Source organism: Centroberyx gerrardi, chromosome 20 (genome assembly GCF_048128805.1).
Source record: "Centroberyx gerrardi isolate f3 chromosome 20, fCenGer3.hap1.cur.20231027, whole genome shotgun sequence".
NCBI classification, from domain to species: Eukaryota; Metazoa; Chordata; class Actinopteri; order Beryciformes; family Berycidae; genus Centroberyx; species Centroberyx gerrardi.
The window spans coordinates 18,406,177-18,425,468 of NC_136016.1; the positions used below are offsets into that span (position 1 = coordinate 18,406,177).

The following is a 19,292-nucleotide window of genomic DNA, read 5'->3' on the forward strand; positions in this document are numbered from 1 at the left end:
ATCCTTCTCCCCTAATACCCCCCCCCCCGCCCTCCCCTCCCCTCCCTCCCCTCCCTCCTTTATATCCCCACCCATCCATCCCTCTACCTAGCCCATGCCAGCACGTATGGTGTCTCGCTGGCTGGCATCACCCTGTCCCAGGACACGGACCCTGCCCCGGCCAGGACGGCGTCTCCAGTGTCAGGCAGAATGAAGGCCTTTGTTGCGCGGACTCAATACAGGACCTTCGCTCACAAAAAAAAGTAGCTGGATCAGGCTTTGGTTGGTAGTGACAGAGAGCTGAGTGCAAAACTGGAAAGTAGTTATTTATAACTACCCTAGAGACTGCGCTTGAGTAGATTTTACAGACTAACGCTGCCTTTACGCCTGCTTTGAACTGAATGTGTTGTGTGTTTTATTTTTGGAAATGAGAAGTCAGTACAAATGAGGTATTATGAGGTAAAACAGACAGTATTTTACCTCCCATGATTGATAAGGAACCATTCCCAAACCCTGCACTGACTCTGACCCATCACATTATTAGCAAATGGCCATGCCAAAAGGGATATTCTATCTATCTATCTATCTATCTATCTATCTATCTATCTATCTATCTATCTGTGTTAATGGTTTTCTCTTAAAAGTAACTAATCTCTAGTCACTGAGGACTGCAAAACTGAATGGTGTGATTACATAAGAGGTTGATGCTTTTCACTGTATGGCATGTAATAGATGATTAAACCAAATTAAGATGAAACTAATTTACTTAGACTTAAAATAATACTAATAAACTTATATTGTTACCAGACTGTAGGACTTGATAGGATGCATTTTGTCTGTGGGGGATAATGACTAGCTACATAAAGAGGGTGTTTTTCTGTAAAACATAAATTCACAGATGGTTGGGACACTGAAACATGACAAACTCATAATTTTAGGTAGTTTGATGTTTTATTTTAATGTACTGGGTTCAATATTACATTCTGTAGGATAGCAGTGTGTTTTACTTTTCCCCTCACGTTACATGCAGTGTGGTCCAGCTTTGATTCAAAGTTTGAAGAGAGTGCCATCTAGTGGTAGCATTCATTATTTTGCATCTCAGTAGCGGTTTCCCTGTCTGACCAATCCGCGGACGGAATACTCAATCCTCGTTCGCCTGGCCAATCAGCGCTTACGACATTTAAAACAAAGATGGCGCTACTTGCATTGTAAACCAGAAAATCTGTAAACAAATATTTTCCTATTTTGAAATACTGCAGGCGTCAGGTAAGTAGCAGATTTGATGAACACCTACATTGATTTGATTTAGTTTTATTACCGTCTCATTCATCTGTTTTTGCGCTCTACTTAGCTAACTTAACGTTAATTAATCGATGAATGGCATCGGCAGCTAACAGTTACCATTGCCAGCTAACGTTAGCCAGCTAATAACTATAAAGAGTAGTAAAAGTTAGAAAGTTACCGCGAAATAATGGCTTTGTGCAGTAAGTTAGCTTGTAAAGGATTCATTTATTGGAGTGTGTGTGTGTGTGTGTGTGTGTGTGTGTGTGTGTGTGTGTGTTCCTTCCAGGATGAAGGTGGTCAATTTGAAACAAGCCATTCTGCAGGCTTGGAAGGAGAGATGGAGTGACTTTCAGTGGGCCATCAACATCAAGAAAAACTTTCCCAAGGGAGCCACATGGGACTATCTTAACCTGTCAGGTCAGAGAAGAGACAGCATATAATGATTTGACATTACATCAGTATGGTCAGTTACCTTTTTCTCAGTCAGGTTGATGTACATGCTGTGTGTTGTTTGTGTATTGCAGAGGCTCTTATGGAGCAGGCGTTGATCGGCCCCTCTCCTAACCCTCTGATCCTCTCCTACCTCAAATATGCCATAAGTTCCCAGGTGAGAAGAAATGCCTCATGAAAAATGTTGCAATCGTGTTTGTTTGCAGTGTGTCAAACAGTAATTATGTGCATGTGTTATGGAATCTGATGCCATGACTTGCTGCGTGTTAAAGTTGTAAACATCATCCTCTCTCTCTCCCTAGATGGTGTCTTACTCCAGTGTGCTCACAGCCATCAGCAAGGTAATAATAATACGCTTGACAACAGTTATGAATGTCTGCTTTCTACAAAATATAAGCTGGAGAGTTTTTCAATAAATGTGTCTCTTTTCCTGTAGTTTGATGATTTTTCTCGGGAGCTGTGTGTTAAGGCCCTGTTGGAGATAATGGACATGTTCTGCCACCGTCTCAGGTACGTTAATTTATCCAAATCACTTTAGTCCTCCTTTTAATGACTCATTAATTTAATGTACTTTCCACGCTTATAACACCTGCATCCCACATCGAACACTGTATCCAACTGTGAAATCAATTAATATTATCAACCAGGTAGAGCAACCTTGCAGGAATAAAAATCATGCCTAATAACAGAAACACAGAGCCTATTTTAATTGCATAAATATTAATACTATATTTTCATGCCCTAATGTTTAAAACATGTGCTTACCATGCCCTAATAGACACAGAGCATAAATCTTAAATCACAACTCGTAAAACTTTAAATCAGTTCTTGAAATCCATTTTACGAAGCAATTGTTAGAGAATTTTATATAACATTGTTTTTATGTAATGTTTTCTTTTCTCTTTTCCACTTGTTGCTTGTTTTCCACATGTTGTCCTTATGCACTGTAAAGTGCTTTATAAACTTTGTTTTTGAAAAGCTGTTGTACAAATGAAGTTTCATTATTATGACATTGTAGCCTCCTATATGAGCTAACTCTGATCTCTAACCCTGTAGCTGCCATGGGAAGGCGGAGGAGTGCATCGGGCTGTGCCGGGCCCTGCTGGGCGTGGTGGTGTGGCTGCTGCAGGGCTGCGCCTGGTACTGTGAGAGGCTGAGGGAGCTGGGCCCGTCCGCCAGCACAGAGGCCAGTCTGAGGGCCTGCCAGGAGCGGCTGAACACCCTGATGAACAGCACCAAGAACAGAGCACTGGTCCACATCGCCAGGCTGGAGGAGCAAGGTATCAGGGTTTTGTGTGTGTGTGTGTGTGTATACGTGGGATTGTGCACCGCGCATTAGTACTAGAACAATGCATCGGTTTGTTGATATAGCAGGCCAATATTAGCCTTTTTTAAAATATCAGATATCGGCCAGTCAATGTGATAGAGGTTAATCCCTGACCACAGCTGCATAAAAATAGTCTGTAAAACCTGAAAAGAAATTTTCTTTTCTTTACACATTTTATTTATTCATGTAAATGTTCAATTATGTGTTTAGGTCTTAATTTAAGGCAGTAATATATCCCAGAGTTTCCTTGCCATTTAATTGGATGGATCACCCTGCCTCAAAGAGCTGCTAATTTTTAAAGATTTTCATTAGTGAGTTTTATTGTCACATGATGATCTAAATGCTGTTTCAGAGGCTTTTCTAACCTGCCAGGAGTAACATTCTGGGGGAAACACTGAATACTTGGATTTTTTTGGCATAAAAATTGTCAAATTTGAAATATTTTGAATATCGGCTATTGGCAGCTTCAATACAAAAATATCGCTATCGGCCTTAAAAAATCCATATTGGTCAAACCCTACTGTGCATGTTTGTTAAGAGAGTCTTAAACTGTTTTGCTGGTATTCCCCCTGCAGGTTCCTGGAGCAACGTGGAGCAAGCAATGCTGAAAGTGACAGAAAGCGTCGGCAGTGTATCTAATCAGACACTGAGAACTAAACTGGAGGAGAACGTGTCGTTGGTGAAGGGGTGAGGATTCCCACCTCGTATTCCTAATTTTTGATTTCGTCATATTATTGAACTTTTGTATGGAGCTGTTCCACCTGAACTTGCCATTGTATTCATTCAAAGAGCATCAAAAGCCGTGTGCCCAGTGCTAACTCTTCACTCTTCCTTCAGTATCCCCCTGATGCTGTCGGTGCAGTGTGACCCCCCGCTCCACGCCTCCTTCCCATCAGTCCATGCCTTCATCATGCTGGAGGGGACCATGAATTTGACAGGGGAGACACAGCCACTGGTGGAGCAGCTGATGATGATCAAGAGAATGCAGGTGAATATTTGGCTACAGAGAAGTCTAATGTCAAAGCTGCACTAGGCAACTTACGATTACGATACGATGCAACTTCAATCCCCTGGGAACAATTCCATCTCAGGCTGCAGTTCAAGTGCTTCAAAGTTGACAAGTCACTATGTGATTTAAGCTGATAAAACGGCTGGAATTTTACATAAAAATCTTGCCTAGTGCACATTTAACTTGTCTGATACATTTGGTAGATGAAGGAACTAAGACCTTTTCACTTGCTTATTGTAAAATGTTCTGCAGTATCACAGCAGGTTATTGAAACCACCTTTTCGAAGATTGCATTGGAGAAAGTTTTGGTTTTAAATTAGTTTTTCCTCCTTTTTTTTCCCCCACCTGCGAAATATAAGGTGGTAGTCAATAGTTCTTCCATTTTTAATGTTTTTTAAAGCGTCAGTACTTCTGAAATTGTCTGTCCTCCACAGCGTATTCCCGCTCCTCTCTTTGTACTGGAGATCTGGAAGGCCTGCTTCACCGGCCTCATTGAGTCACCAGAGGGCACAGAGGAGCTCAAATGGACGGCCTTCACTTTCCTCAAGGTCGGTCTCTCATGAGCACTGGCCTTCGTAGTTGCTGGTGATCTGCCTCTTAGTGTCTTCCATGCTTGCTTGGCCTGGACTTTTTTACTTTAATTTGATGGTGTACTCAGCGCTGAACTGTTTAGTGGACTCTCAAGCTTACAATTTTATTAGCTTTTTAATTTATATTTGTATTTTTAACATAATTATAGCGGCTATAGGCAGTCCAAAAAGGCCGCGAGGGACTAAACACGGGAGAAAACACTGTGACGCGCACAGTGAAAAGAATTCAGTTCCACTTTTATTCTGATTTATTCAAGATTTATTCTTCCACTTCAAGAAACACGTAAAAATACATCTGATACCAGTTACCGAATCATAAATTGGCGTGCGTGAGTGCGGTCAACAGAAAATATTCACTCCCAGGCTCACCCCCTCTTTTTGTCAATGCCAAAACAGGTGAACAGGTGAAGGCAATCAAATATAATCACTACCATTACCGCCCAAGCCCCAGTGAACACGCCCACCACCTAAAATGACAGTGCAGTGAACAATACAAGACCATAAAACATAGAAAATACAGGAGACTTACATATGTAGCTCCTGCAATAATATTTCCATCGAATAGCCTTGTGCTGTCTCTGTTTTGCCTAGTGAGCCTAGTCTTGCCTTTGTTATAGCTGATTTATAAAGTGTTTGTCCTTGTTCCTTTTAGGTTACTGCACTTTGTAACTTTGGCTACATTAACATGCACACAATAATGTGACTATTATCAATTGTCCAAGTAAGACAATAGTACGATTAAGTGCCAACTCTCCTAATAACCCAGTTTACATGTGATATGTGATTATTGCGAGAATTGTGTTTGTGAGCAATAGGCTGACATACCCGAGTATGATATACATGGGCCCCGCCTTACTTGCATTGTTGTCTTAATCACATTACAATTTTTTGTGTGCATGTAAATGTGGTCATTGTAAGGAGAGGGGGAAAAAAGTGCATTATTATTATTTTTACTATTATTCTTGTCTCTTTCTCCTAGATCCCACAAGTTCTGCTCAGACTAAAGAAGTATCCTCAGGGAGACAAAGGACAGGTAAACCACTTGACTCACAGCAGTATCGTATTTCACACAACAAAACACACCGACGCTTGAAGGGCAATTAATAACGGCAAGCAGACACGGTCTAAAATTGCAACAACAGGTGTATGTTTTGTCCCGTAATGTGATTAACCGTCGTTGTCAATTTTAAACATGGCAAATGCGTTTTCCAGGACTTCATGGAGGATGTGAACATTGCCTTCGAGTACTTACTGAAGCTCACGCCACTGCTGGACAAGGCCGACCAGAGATGCAAGTAAGTGCTGCGAAAAAAACTTGCTATAACCGCCTTTATTACCTGTGATATCTGTGGAGGTAAATGGTTTAAGAGGTCCTGTGACTGTAGGTTCACAGGTTCAACCTCCCCAACCGCCAGTGTGTGTCCATCTACTGTCTTGTCCTGTTAATGTGTCCTAGAGTAAGACACTGACCCCCTACCTACCTGCTCACTGGATAAGAGCGCCAGCTAAACGCCCACACAGCAATAAGACTCCAATAAGCGATTACAACCTGCTAACAACACCGTGAAGTTTATGATGTTTTTTCCTCCCTTTCTTTTCGTAGTTGTGACTGTCTCAGCATGCTGCTGCAGGAGTGTAATAAGCTGGGCCTCCTGTCTGATTCCAACACAACCAACCTCACCTCTAAACGGTACGGGTTCCCCTCCGCTCTGAAGAAATGTCACGCATGACGTGTCAGGAAGAAGACTGAATCAAGCGTATCTTAAGTCCAGCACTAACCCCCTTCATCCTGTCTCTTTCTCTTTTGTATCCTGAACTCTCTTGTTCACCGTGGCCGAATTTCCATTCTTGTCAAATTCACACACTCGTGCACACACACACGCACATACACATACACACTCCATACTCTCTCTCTCTCTCTCCCTCCCTCTCCTGTTGAACGTTTTCTTCAGGGCTGAGGGCAGGGAGTACGCCCCAAGGTTGAAGACCGCAGAAAATGCCAACATCCAGCCGAACCCAGGTCTCATCCTGAGAGCCGAGCCCACTGTCACCAACATCCTCAAGGTAGAGCACCTTGACCTGTATCTACACCATGTGTTCTCTGTGTATTGCAGTGCTGATGTAGAGATGCTCGTGATTAGGGTGCAGAAATTAATAGGGGGGCTTGGAGCAAAAATGTCCTTGAAACTTCATAAAAATACCCAAATTTGTGCAGGTAGGGCAAAAAAAGGGCCTTATAAAATATCTGACCTCAAAAGAAACAAACAAAACGAAATCAATAAAATTAAACTATATGCTGTTCATTCCCTTGGATGATACTGCCACTCAGTCACAGATATAACTTCATCTACAAGGCCATAACTAACTGGAAAGATATATAACTAATTCAATTTTCACAGTAATACGTCTTTTACTGATGAGATACTGATCAATAAAGAACAGACATGATTTGTGGGAAATGATTTTTACGACACCCTGATGAAGTTGGATCACATCCAGGTACAGAAGAGCGAAGCGAAATTTAATCTCACTCTTCCCTTCTTCTCCATTAGACGGTAGATGCGGACCACTCCAAGTCCCCCGAGGGCCTGTTGGGGGTCCTGGGCCACATGTTGTCTGGGAAGAGCCTGGATCTTCTCCTGGCGGCTGCCGCTGCCACTGGGAAACTCAAATCATTTGCTCGGAAGTTCATCAAGTGAGTTACTGAAAATTCATTTGGGATTCCCACCGGCCTTGAAAATGCTTGAAAGTTTGTGGATTTGAAAAAATGTAAAATAAGGCTTTAAGTTATTGAAAATTAATGGATGGCCATAAAAGTACTTCAGTTTTTTTGTTTTGTTATTTTTTAAATATAATACTCAAATGAATCAATATGGCTCACTGATCTCAATCCTAGGATCAACATTTCACATTCTGAGGTAAATCCTGTGATAGATATTTGCGTTGATATAGCAGCAGTTTTAAAATGAATGATTTCACTGACATTTATTAACTTGAGAAGACCATGAGTCAAAAACAGAGTCTGATTTTGACTAGTGTCATGTCTTACCACAAAATATGCCAAGTTTGAATCCTTGAATTTCACCAGACAAGACCTTGAAAGTAATTGAAAAGTCCTTGAGTTTGTAGCGTGTAGAGTCGAAAATATCGAATTTAGAATGACGTAAAGGTATGAAACATGAATATTTTGATCAAGATATCAAATTACACTCGTAGGGGCACCACCTTCATAGACGAAGGAAATTAGACCTTTACTTATACTAATCAGTCATCAGTCTAAAGATCATGAAATCTTTTCAGTTCAGGGATTACTTTACTCTGCAAGTAAGGAAACGCATAACAACTTCTCTGCAATAAATGGGAATATTTATTTAACTATTCAAGCATAACAATATTCAATGAGATAAGCAATATAAGGCACGTATATTGATCACCAGAATGAAGCACTGAAACTATAGAGTAAAAATAGACATGAGATGCAATGAAACAAAATAAGAATGAAAGGGAAATTATAATGAAATGTGGGAATAAGAATTGGCAGCAGTAAATGGAGGTATGTATGGATCAATCAACCAGAGAAACGAGGCGGAAAGCTACGGGGCAACTAAACTATAAAAGCCTAATTTTTCCTAATCTATTTAGGTAATTTGAATCTAAAGTTTTGCATCAACTCTCAGCAGTAAAGACGTGGATAATCAGAGCCTACTTTGTTCAGTTGGGAAGTCCTGCCGGTCGGGTTGTCTGGTCCCGCTGAGCTCGGAGACGGACTGGGCGTGGCCGGTTACCTGGCAACGGCAGACGCTGGTGGGACAGCTGGTCTCTGATGTGTTATCGTCACGAGGCAAGCAGCGCTACCGGCTTTTCACAGCTGTAGACAACAGAAACACGGCGACGTTGCACCAGTGTTGGCTGCTGGTCGGAAGAGTTGAAGTTTCTAGCTCTTCTAACTGTTGTAAAACTAAATGATCTCGTTCCTAAATAGCTTCGAAAATGATCTTCGCTTGGCCAAGCGTTGATAACTTCTTGACTATTAGACCGAGGTTCAAACTTCTTGCGAGCGATTCTTAAGTTCATCTGGAGAAGACGTCTCTAACTCCAGGTTCAAACTCTTAAGTTTCAGCTAAAGTCGAATTGTAGCTAAATTGTTGATGTTGGCTTCAGCAGGTTTCTTGGCGAAGGCAGAATGTTGAACTAACTGAAAAACCAGATAAGAAAGTTTTATAGCTCTTTGAATTTTCAGGCGTGGTTTGCCATGCAAATCACGCTTCGCGCTCTTTTTCTGTTACACCTTGTTTACTAATGAATTTCTTTGTTTGAGAAGATTTCACCCCGAAGTGGGGGGAAAAGGAATGCAAGAGGAATTAAAAATTTTAAATAATACGTCGGTATTTTACATCACCAATTACTGTTGTCAATTGATCGAAATAATAAAAACCTGTGAACTTACATTCAAACTTATATAGCTAGCACATCAATATAAGGACATCAAATAAACCTTCATGGTCAAATCTGTGGCTATAAAGTCTTCACCAAGTTAACTCATATATGTAACTTGTGTTTCTAACTGCGTGATTAATATCAAAAGACAATTTAATAATTTAATACGTTCGAACGCACTGACATTTTATACTGACATTTCATTGCTATAAATGACCACAAGGTGGCAGTGTAGTACCATGGAATCGGGAGAGTGTTTCTGGGTGAATATCTGATACACTTCAATCATTTAACACATCATTGTCTATGCATGTAAATTAGCTATTGATTAAACATCTTCAACATATATATGGGCCTATAGTTAACACATCTAGTATACTTCAAACTACATAATAAATTCATTAGAGACATTTGGAAAATATAGTTGAAAGTAGGTTTTAAAGGAATGTGAAAAGGGGAGAGATTTATGACTGTCCTGTTTCAGAGAGGGGGGTAGTGGTGAAACTCTGGAAAGTGTCAACAGCAGTCTTTGGTTCCTTCGTATTGGCACATTGGTGTGTATTTCTGTCCTCACCCAATGGTGACTGGTCCCTATATTCAGATGTGTGAAAAGTATGGGTGTGTGATTGTATAGTTCATTAGTATTACTGAGTTCCTGAGTCCTTCTCCTCCTGATGGCTGAAAGATAAAGGTCCTTCTTTTGGGGAGACATCTCCTGCCGGCCATTTGGTGTTGATTCAAGAAAGCAACAGAAAGGTTGTGGGCTTTCTCCAAATGTCTCCCTGGTATCAGAATAAGAATCAGAATCAGAATCAGGTTTATTGCCAAGTAAAGTTCACAATACAAGGAATTTGCCTTGGTATGTAGGTGCATACAATAAACATGGAGAAAAATAGAAGTAGAAGTAAATCGCTACAAGTTCGATGTCCAAGTGAGTGTGGGAACCCTGTTGCAAGTTACGCGAGTATTGCAAAGAAAGTTCCGTCTTAGTCATCATATTCACGATTCTTAGAATGGGTTACACACCAACAGTGTTTATTTCAAATGTTGGCAGATATTTTTTGGCCCCGTTAGAAAATGACCTAAGAAGTGTCTTTTTTAAACAAGATGTCTCCTAGCTGTTTCTTCTTTCTCGTTCTTACAGGCTCAATGAGTTTCCCAAGCACATCAGCGGTGAAGGATGTGAGTTCAAATACCAGAGTGATGTGTTCCAATGTGGGGATTTCTTTCCTCGTTGATGTAGGAGTTTTTGAATGAGATGCTAACACTGAGGATTTTTTCTCTGCTCTCCCTCAGCCAAGTCGGCATCGGTACGAGCCCTGCTCTTCGATATTTCCTTCCTCATGCTCTGCCATGTGGTGCAGACGTACGGCTCCGAGGTTAGTGTATGGCAACGCTAGCTTGTCAGGACACAACACATTAATGCTCAAGTGCACAGTATTTTGTATAGTCAGCAGCTTTTATAACAATTCAACCTGCTTTTTTAGTGCAAGGCCACAAGATGTCCAGAGAGGCACATTTTAGGATTTACTTTGCATCGAGCACACAGAAGACCCATCTAGAGCTGACCTAAAATTGTATTTATTTATATAGTTTATTTAATAGGGACAATACAAATGAACATACAACACTAGGCTCTTATTGGTGGGTTCAGCCCAGAGACATATAGAGCCGCTCTCTGTCTCCCCTCTACAGGTGATCCTGTCAGACCCGAGTCCTTCAGGGGAGACGCCCTTCTTTGAGACCTGGCTGCAGACCTGTATGCCAGAGGAGGGCAAGACTCTGAACCCAGACCACCCCTGCTTCAGACCCGAGTCTGGCAAGGTGGAGAGCCTGGTGGCCCTGCTCAACAACTCCTCTGAGATGAAGCTAGTGTGAGTGGCAGGCTAGTCTGGAGTTAAAAGCTCACTGTGACAGGCGAATGTTATGTTAATCAGTAATTGGAGAATAACATGGCAAGCCTTTCTCCAAATTTGATATTTCCCCTGATGTCAACCTGACATTTGTCTGTTGCTTTGTGTGCCAGTTCAATGAAATGGCATGAAATCTGCCTCAGCACCCCGGCGGCCATCTTGGAAGTCCTGAACGCGTGGGAGAACGGCGTGCTTTCTGTGGAGGCAGTACAGGTACGTCCATCCTCCTTAGTCATGCTTTTCCAGGAAAAAGCTCTTGTGAGATTTGGTAACTGCGTAGCTGGAGCTCATATGATCCAGAGGCAGTAGCTCTATCCGCTGCACTGTTCCCTTTCCTTCCCTTTCCTTCCTATTCATTGACTCATCACGCAAGTGAATATGACGTATTCTGTGGAAAATGAGGAGTAGCGATGTGTTTAACAGCTTGCAACAGAGGTGACGTCCCAAAGTTGTGTATATTTAGTTTACTTCTCATTACTTCTCTGTTCCACTCAAGTTTACACATGCAACAGGTTCCCCCGGAAAGATGGCAACTTTAGTCAGAGTTCACTTTTCTTCCTAGTATTCCCCCTCCCCCTCAATCCCCACACCACATCCTTCCTCTTTTCTTTCTACTCAAATTTGTCTGTCTGTCTCTCTCCTCTTTCTCCTTTCTGTCTGAGTGTAGAAGATCACAGACAACATCAAGGGGAAAGTGTGCAGTATGGCCATCTGTGCCGTTGCCTGGCTGGTGGCCCACGTCAGGATGCTGGGGCGGGACGAGAGGGAGAAGCCCCAGACTATGATCCGACAGCTTGTGACCCCGCTGTACGGGGAGAACACACTGCAGTTTTACAACGAACGGTACAAACACCTTAAGCACATACATGTACAACTCCACAAATGTCTTTTTAGCCATCATATGTTTGTGCAAATTGGCCCAGTCCCTTTTATGATGATATTGACATTTATTAGTTATTGTTGTAAAAGTTTCCATGAAACTCACCTATCATGACTCTAGGGCTGCCCCCGACCAAAGATTTTCCTAGTTGACTAGTAGTCGTTAGTTCAAGCCATTAGTCGACTAGTCGTCGCACGTTTATGATATTAATTTAATTATTACAAATTTATTTTTTTTGAAAAAACACGCCCAAGTCGCGGCTACTCACGGTCAGAAACACTGGTGAAATACACTCTGGTTCACGGGAAAAAACACACCCAAGTCGCAGCTACTCGCGGTCAGAAACACTGGTGAAATACACTCTGGTTCACGGAAAAAAACACACCCAAGTCGCGGCTTCTAGCGGGCAGAAACACTGTGGTTCACCAAAAAAAAAACACACAATAGGCGTAGGCTATCAGTCGCTTGCTTTGAGCCCCGCTGCTGCACAGAGCGCTGTTCGCTTGTTTATTAAAAGTTTATTAATATTGAACGTGTCGCGTGTCCAAATTGCACCAAATCCGACACTGCACGTCCTTGGGTCCCCAGCAATACACTCGCCAAGTGTGCAGTAGATCGGACGAACGGTTGTCGAGATATGCGAAGGATACGCACATACATACACACACACATACATACATACATACACACATACACACACACACACACACACACACACACACACACACACACACACACACACACACACACACATACATACAGACAGACAGAGATTCCTTGCTTTGTAGTTTGATGGCATCAAAATCTCACTCCAGCCAGGTACCCAAAGTTGGCAACCCTGGTCTAATAACTTTTTAACGACAAGGCGCAGCTCCCAAATGGAGTTTGAGGTTGTTTTTTGTTTTTGTTTTTTTTCCTGCGACTAACTGACCAATGAAAACTTGGTCGACTAAGACTCTTCTCATCGACTAATGGTTTGGTCGACTATTAGGGGGCAGCCCTACATGACTCCTCACAATCCATATTACAGCTCCTTTCTGACGTTGTACATTGATTGTAGCACATTCCTACAGGTATTAATCATTTAATCCTCTCTAAGGGCTGCATTTTTTAGTTTGTTGCAAATTAACTCACTCTTTTGATGCTCTGTATTGCACTCTTAACTGTATATCATAACAGTTACCAGTTGCATTAACCATTTATTGACTATTCCCTCAGTCTCACAGCCACCTAAGCCCACGATCAGATACAGATTAACCCTTGTTTCAACCCCTCTCTCCTTAACAGTCCATTATTATATGGATTAACCCTCTATGTCCGTTCGCCTCCTCTCTCCAGGGTGGTGATCATGAGTTCCATCCTGGAGCACATGTGTGCCGACGTCTTCCAGCAGACAGGCGCGACCCTGCGGCCCCCGGTGGAAGGCCAGGAGCCAATCCCCTACCGCAACCTGCTGCCGGCCAAGGAGCCCATCCACGAGGCCCTCAGCAAGCAGTTCCAGACAGTGCTGCGCAAAGGCTGGGTGGACAGCCGGGCTCTGCATCTGTTTGAGAGCCTGCTGCACATGGGAGGGGTCTTCTGGTTCACTAACAACTTAGTCAAGGTGGGTGGACCAGGAAGGAGTGGAGATAGGTTGAGGCCCAGGAAGTAGGTAGGCTAATAAACAAGTGGTAGCTTCAGGTCTACCCAGTTTAATTAAATTGTAGTTACACTGCCCGTCAAAAGTTTGGGAACACCCAGCCTTTGAAAATGCTTGCAATAAGTTAACCCAATTAAAGACTAACTAGGTTTAGTTTTAGGGTGAAAAAAACATACATGCAGATGTTCCTCAGAGACGCTCTGCCATGAAAAACCTTCTCTTCAGACCAAAGAGATATATAATATATCCAAAGTATTTTCCCTTATTTCTTCATTGAAAAATAACAGAGAAAATCAAGTAGTACTTTGAAAATTTAGAAAGGACAAGGTGTCCCCAAACTTTTGACGGGCAGTGTATGTGCGGGACCTTTGTTTGAAGAAGACCGTTTCATTTCGTAGCGAAAGTGTTTGTGCATTCCCTTACAGTTGGTGGTGTGTGTGGGAATGCATGAGCACCAAAACCAACATTTGGCTACGTGCACAGGGAATTACGTCCTCAACCCGGATACTCACATAACCCAGTTTTGGGTCAACGCATGTCAACATCATAACACATGTTGAAATAATCCAGTTAAGCTCGTACTCAGATTCAAGATGCGTGTAATATAGATACTGTGGCATGTAAACATCTTACTCCTTTCACTTTTAGTTTTCACAGTCTGCACGGACACGCACAGGGTTATAGGTACATTTTGATGTCAACTATTACTTTTACTATCATCATGCGATCATCATTTCTTTTCCCAGTATTAGAAGGAACTTTTTAAATAGAATTATTTTTTATTACTGTTACGTTCCTATTTATTTTTCTTCATTATCTTTTTTTATTGTCTTCTTCTAACTTTTCCCACTTGCACTATGTTCCTCTATTATGTAAAGCACATTGAACTTAGCTCGTTGGATGAAATGCACTATATGAATAAAGTTTGATTTGATTTGAACCTATTGCTCAGTCAAAGAGGGTAGCTGGGCGTATCTCTTTGCAGCTGGACTGTTAGGGTATCAGAGGTTCATGTAAGCAGCTTACAGTGTGGCCAATAGCCCGGTGACTCCCCACATGTAAACGCAGCGCTGTGTCTTTTCCATCAGGAGCTGCTGAAGGAGACTCGACAGGAGTGGGCCAATCGGGTGGTGGAGCTGCTCTACAGCATCTTCTGCCTGGACACTCAGCAGATCACCCTCACCCTGCTGGGCACCATACTGCCAAACCTGCTCACCGACTCCGCCCACTGGCAGAGCCTGGCAGATCCACCTGGCAAGGCGCTGGCCCAGTAAGAGAGAGTCGTAATGCTTTGATGATGATGATGATAATAATGATGATGATGATGCTGGTGGTGGTTTTTGGTGTGACTCTCGTGTTATGTCGTTATCATGTTAAGTTGTTGTTACGGTGACTCTTCAGGTTGTCAGTATGGTGCGCTCTCAGCTCATACTCCTCTCACCACAAAGGCCAGGCCTCAGCTCGCCAGCGCAAGAGGCAGCGAGAGGATATTGAGGTAACACACACACACACACTCACACACACACATTTTCTTTGGGTATTATTAAGGCTGGGTATTGACACGTTATGATACCAATACTCAATTGATACCCAATAACTAGAAAAACACTACGTTTTTATTGTAAGTAGCCAACATTTTGAAGCTTTCGAATACCTCTTGATACTTAAATTGATACTGATGCGTATCATTTTTCAATACCCAGCCCCAGGAATTGTAGTGTTAACATGTCTCTGGTTGGCCACAGGACTACAGCAGCCTCTTCCCCTTGGATGACACTCAACCCTCTAAACTCATGCGCCTGCTCAGCTCCAACGAGGACGAGCCTGTAGCCCTGTCTAGTCCAGGTCAGTCCACAACCCTGTTTTTTGATATATAGTTAAGTTATGCAGCCTGTGACCTTTCAGTTGTTTGTCAGTTGTTCTGGACTCCATTCAAATTCCAGTAAGTTGTTAAAATGAAATTGGTTTTAAGCTCCTGTTACCAGCAAGTTGGTTCTTGCAAGCACTTTTAGCCAAATTAGAACAGCATAAATAAGCTCAGACAAGCCTTAGAAACTTACCGTTCCCAACATAGAATTATCTTTTGGGATCTCGCTTGCCAGCAGGTTCTAACTTGAGCGCTGCCATGCTTAATCACAGATTTCTGCTGCTAACAATTGAGTGATCAGCAACAGGAGGGATATGAATAATAAGAACAGGGGTATGTTTGTGTGTATAGTGTTTCTTCTTTTTTTAAATCCCCCTGCCCTCACTTAATTTAAATCCTCTTTTCTGGGCATTCAACCTTTTTATCAGCATGGCTCAATAACTTTCACTTTTTTTCTGTTTGAGCAATCAAGGCCATTCTAACTTGCATGGAGAGGAGAAATCCCCAGACAGAGCCAAGATCAGTGTGTTGCATTACTCTGGAAAACATTCATGAGCTTTTGTTCTTTTGCTTGGTGTAATAGGGTGAAATAGAAACTAAGAAAGTTTTGTTTTTGACGCAAAGTCAAGTGAGTTTCACCAATTCATAGAAAAGGCAAAATCTCATTTAGAAACCGGTCATCTTCCATGAGTAATTTTTTGCTGCCCATTCAGGTTTCTATGACAAAAAAAGCTGTTGTCATAACTGTCAAAACCACAGAAGCCACCTTGGTTTTTGTATGGTGGGCCTCCTTAATTATGGATTTGATTTTTACAATTATTTCTGATAATTAAAAAGAAAAGAACACATATTTTTGTTGTAGAGAAGAGTAAGCTTTTGCTTGGATATATATAAAAAAATTGCAGAAAATCACAGTTTTAATTTAAAAACCGCACAAAATTTGTGCTATTAACATTTTATGAATTTGTACATTGGGTAAGCCGCCATCAGAACACTTGAGGGAAAACTGCTTGACTTTATATTGAAACTGAAAATGAAATGACGAAATGAACTGAAATGACGAAGCCAGTGGATTCTACTAACTACTAATTTCTGCTGTGATTCCTTGTAGTGACCCTTCCCCTGTTTCTCAACTCATGTATTCTTCCGCAGGAGATCGATCCATGAGCAGTTCCCTCTCTGCCTCCCAGCTGCACACTGTCAACATGAGGGACCCTCTCAACCGAGTCCTGGGTGAGAAGTTTGCGTTTTCGCTTGCTGGATCGATCCCAGACCTTCTAGTAGAAGGATGGCCTCTCTAATCACTATGCCTCCCTGCTGCCTCCTTCATAAATACATTTGACTTACGTTAAATTCACTTTATGGTGGATTATATGTAATATAATTGTTATTAAGAAATTGTTTTGTATCATCAATGCAAAATATATGGGATATTCTCAGGATGAATGCAACCAGCGGGGGCACTAGTTGTCACTCCATGCCCATCAGACAAATATGTGAAAATAAATGTGAAAAGTTTGAATGTATTTTAATGGAAGTATTCAAGAAGGATAATGGTTATTAGCTAACCTTGTTAAAGAGAAAAACTTTCTCACTAAACAGCCCACATTTTTGACAACCTGTCTACTGTGCTGAAATGGCTGTGAGAAGCCTGCAGAAACAACTGTTTCACAACCGTTATTGCATCATTATCTATCTGGCATGCAGTGAGTCGGCATTATTGGTGGAGCTTCATCCGCCACTTGAAACATTTGACAACTGCTCTGACGGCATGAAACTTAACCTCACTATTGAAAATTGAGTCCTTCACATACTGTACAAAACATTTTTAATGAAATCATCAGTTTGGACAATTTAGACAATTTTTAACAATGAGCATTAGGTAATGTTTCCCACAATGGATATTATGGCCTTTAGATTGAACCCTTTATTTTTAGTCACTACCAAAATATTTCTTTGCTTGGATCATGTGGTCATGTCTCAACTGACCTTTATAATTAGTCACCCAGTCAATCAGTCAAAATTAGAAAAATTAAAATTAGATTATTAGATTAGAACATATACGATTCCTCTAGCCTTGACAATCCAAACTGTCTGTTCCCTTCTCCCCAGCCAACCTGTTCCTCCTCATTTCTTCCATCCTGGGCTCCAAGATGGCGGGGCCGCACACCCAGTTTGTACAGAGTTTCATGGAGGAGTGTGTTGAGTGCCTGGAGCAGGGAAGTCGTGGAAGCATCCTGCAGTTCATGCCCTTCACTATGGTGAGTTATGAGTAGGGAGAGGAAGAGCCCGGGACAGGAGGCGCAGACAGGTGGAGATAAGGAGGGAGGGGGACCTTGCATCATGACATAGCTTTCCTGTTACTCATTACTTACTTAGAAATGGTTTAGCATCACTTCTTGGATGAAATGTTTGTTCTGCTGGCTGCATATTTACAGAGGGTGAGCAGGCCATCTGCTTGAGTGCTTTTATTTGATTGTTTCGGTGAAGATGAATGATAAATGTGAGAGAGAAGGAATTCAAAGGTCATGAGCTGGATTCAAACCGGTTGTTATGTTTACACTTGTGAAGCACTTTGTGACTTTGCTCTGTGAAAGGTGCTTTATAAATTAACTTTACTTACTTACTTATTTACTTACTCACATGGCGTGCACCAGGGTCAGAAATTTACGGGGGCCCTTGAAAATTCAGAAAATGCCTGTGAGGGAACAAAAAATAATTAGGAGTACCCTTTTTGCATTTCACTCTGTTCCTGTTTTTTCATTGCCAAAATTCACTTGTGAATGCGACTGCTGTCCCCAGAGGACAGTAGATGATTTGTGGGAGCTTATGGCCTCTTTATGGGCGAGAAAAATTGAGCAGTTTTTGATCAAGAAACAGCCAAGCACGCAGCCTGAAGCAGTAGAAGAAAATGCCGAACCCTGACAAACTGCTGCGTCGACAACAAAAATATAATGACCAGTGTAATAGGAAGACTGGAGCGGGGAAAATGGCATTATCCTCCATGGCACTTCTGTAAGTCACCAGTTTCCAGCAGTGGGAAAGAAATGAAAACAAATCATAGTGGTACAAATTGAGTATTTATTAGGCAATATTCAGTGCAAATGTATTATTTCATACTTCAATAAAATTGTCCCCAAAAGGACCGAAATGCCCTTAAAAATCATATCAAGGATGCAAAAAATGGCCTTTGGAAAAAAAACATAAAAAGATTTCTTACCCTGGTATGAACTGTAGTCTCCTAATCAGCATGATGCCCATTCAAATGTTTCTTAAAACACACTACAGCTCGCAACGTGTGTGTCCACCTGTGTATCTCTGCATCCAGGTGTCGGAGCTGGTGAAGCTGCCTGCTCTGGCCAAGCCTAGAGTGGTGCTGGCCATCACCGACCTGACGCTGCCGCTGGGGAGGAGAGTCGCCGCCAAAGCCATCTCCGCCTTGTAGACAGAAGCTAAGCTCAGCTCAGTACCACATCAGCGCCGGGAAAAAACACACACCTGTTTGTATTGTATCAACTTTGTCAGCGAACATTCGATCGTCCATTTGAAGGCATTCTCTCTTTAACTTTGGAAAAAAAAAAGTTTATAACCATTATGTCCCTGATAAACACTGTATTGCTGATATGTTCTTTTTTAACGTTGTTTTGACAATTGTACATACTTTTTTAAAATAATAAACCCATTACGAGGATCATGTGAATTTTGCGCCCGTCAGTTAATTCTTCATGTTGGTGACATCATCAGCATCACCAATATTTGCCGTTTCACACCGGATGCCGAGCCACCGGGCGTGCTTCTTCTCAGTAATTGCGTGATAAAAGATCATGTTATTGTTGTGTAACGCTCGAATGTAAAAATAACGTGAGATCAGACCGCCATGACTATAATCCAACACTGTCATCTGATTGGTCACATGT

At 41.9% G+C, this 19,292-nt stretch overlaps 1 protein-coding gene across 1 annotated transcript; it reads left to right on the plus strand.

Moving 5' to 3' along the window:
- The first annotated feature begins 1,550 nt into the window (after positions 1–1,550).
- On the plus strand, positions 1,551–19,059 carry med24 (mediator complex subunit 24). The gene is made up of 25 exons (XM_071926746.2): positions 1,551–1,680; positions 1,788–1,870; positions 2,016–2,054; positions 2,150–2,223; positions 2,770–2,993; positions 3,616–3,727; positions 3,878–4,028; positions 4,484–4,597; positions 5,619–5,672; positions 5,852–5,934; positions 6,243–6,329; positions 6,604–6,703; positions 7,192–7,334; positions 10,221–10,258; positions 10,373–10,455; positions 10,772–10,950; positions 11,103–11,202; positions 11,657–11,832; positions 13,208–13,472; positions 14,597–14,778; positions 14,910–15,003; positions 15,254–15,353; positions 16,528–16,608; positions 17,488–17,636; positions 18,704–19,059. Exons 1-25 carry the CDS (start codon positions 1,551–1,553, stop codon positions 18,818–18,820), a joined length of 2,958 nt encoding a protein of 985 aa, XP_071782847.1. The 3' UTR covers positions 18,821–19,059.
- The last annotated feature ends 233 nt before the right edge of the window (positions 19,060–19,292 follow it).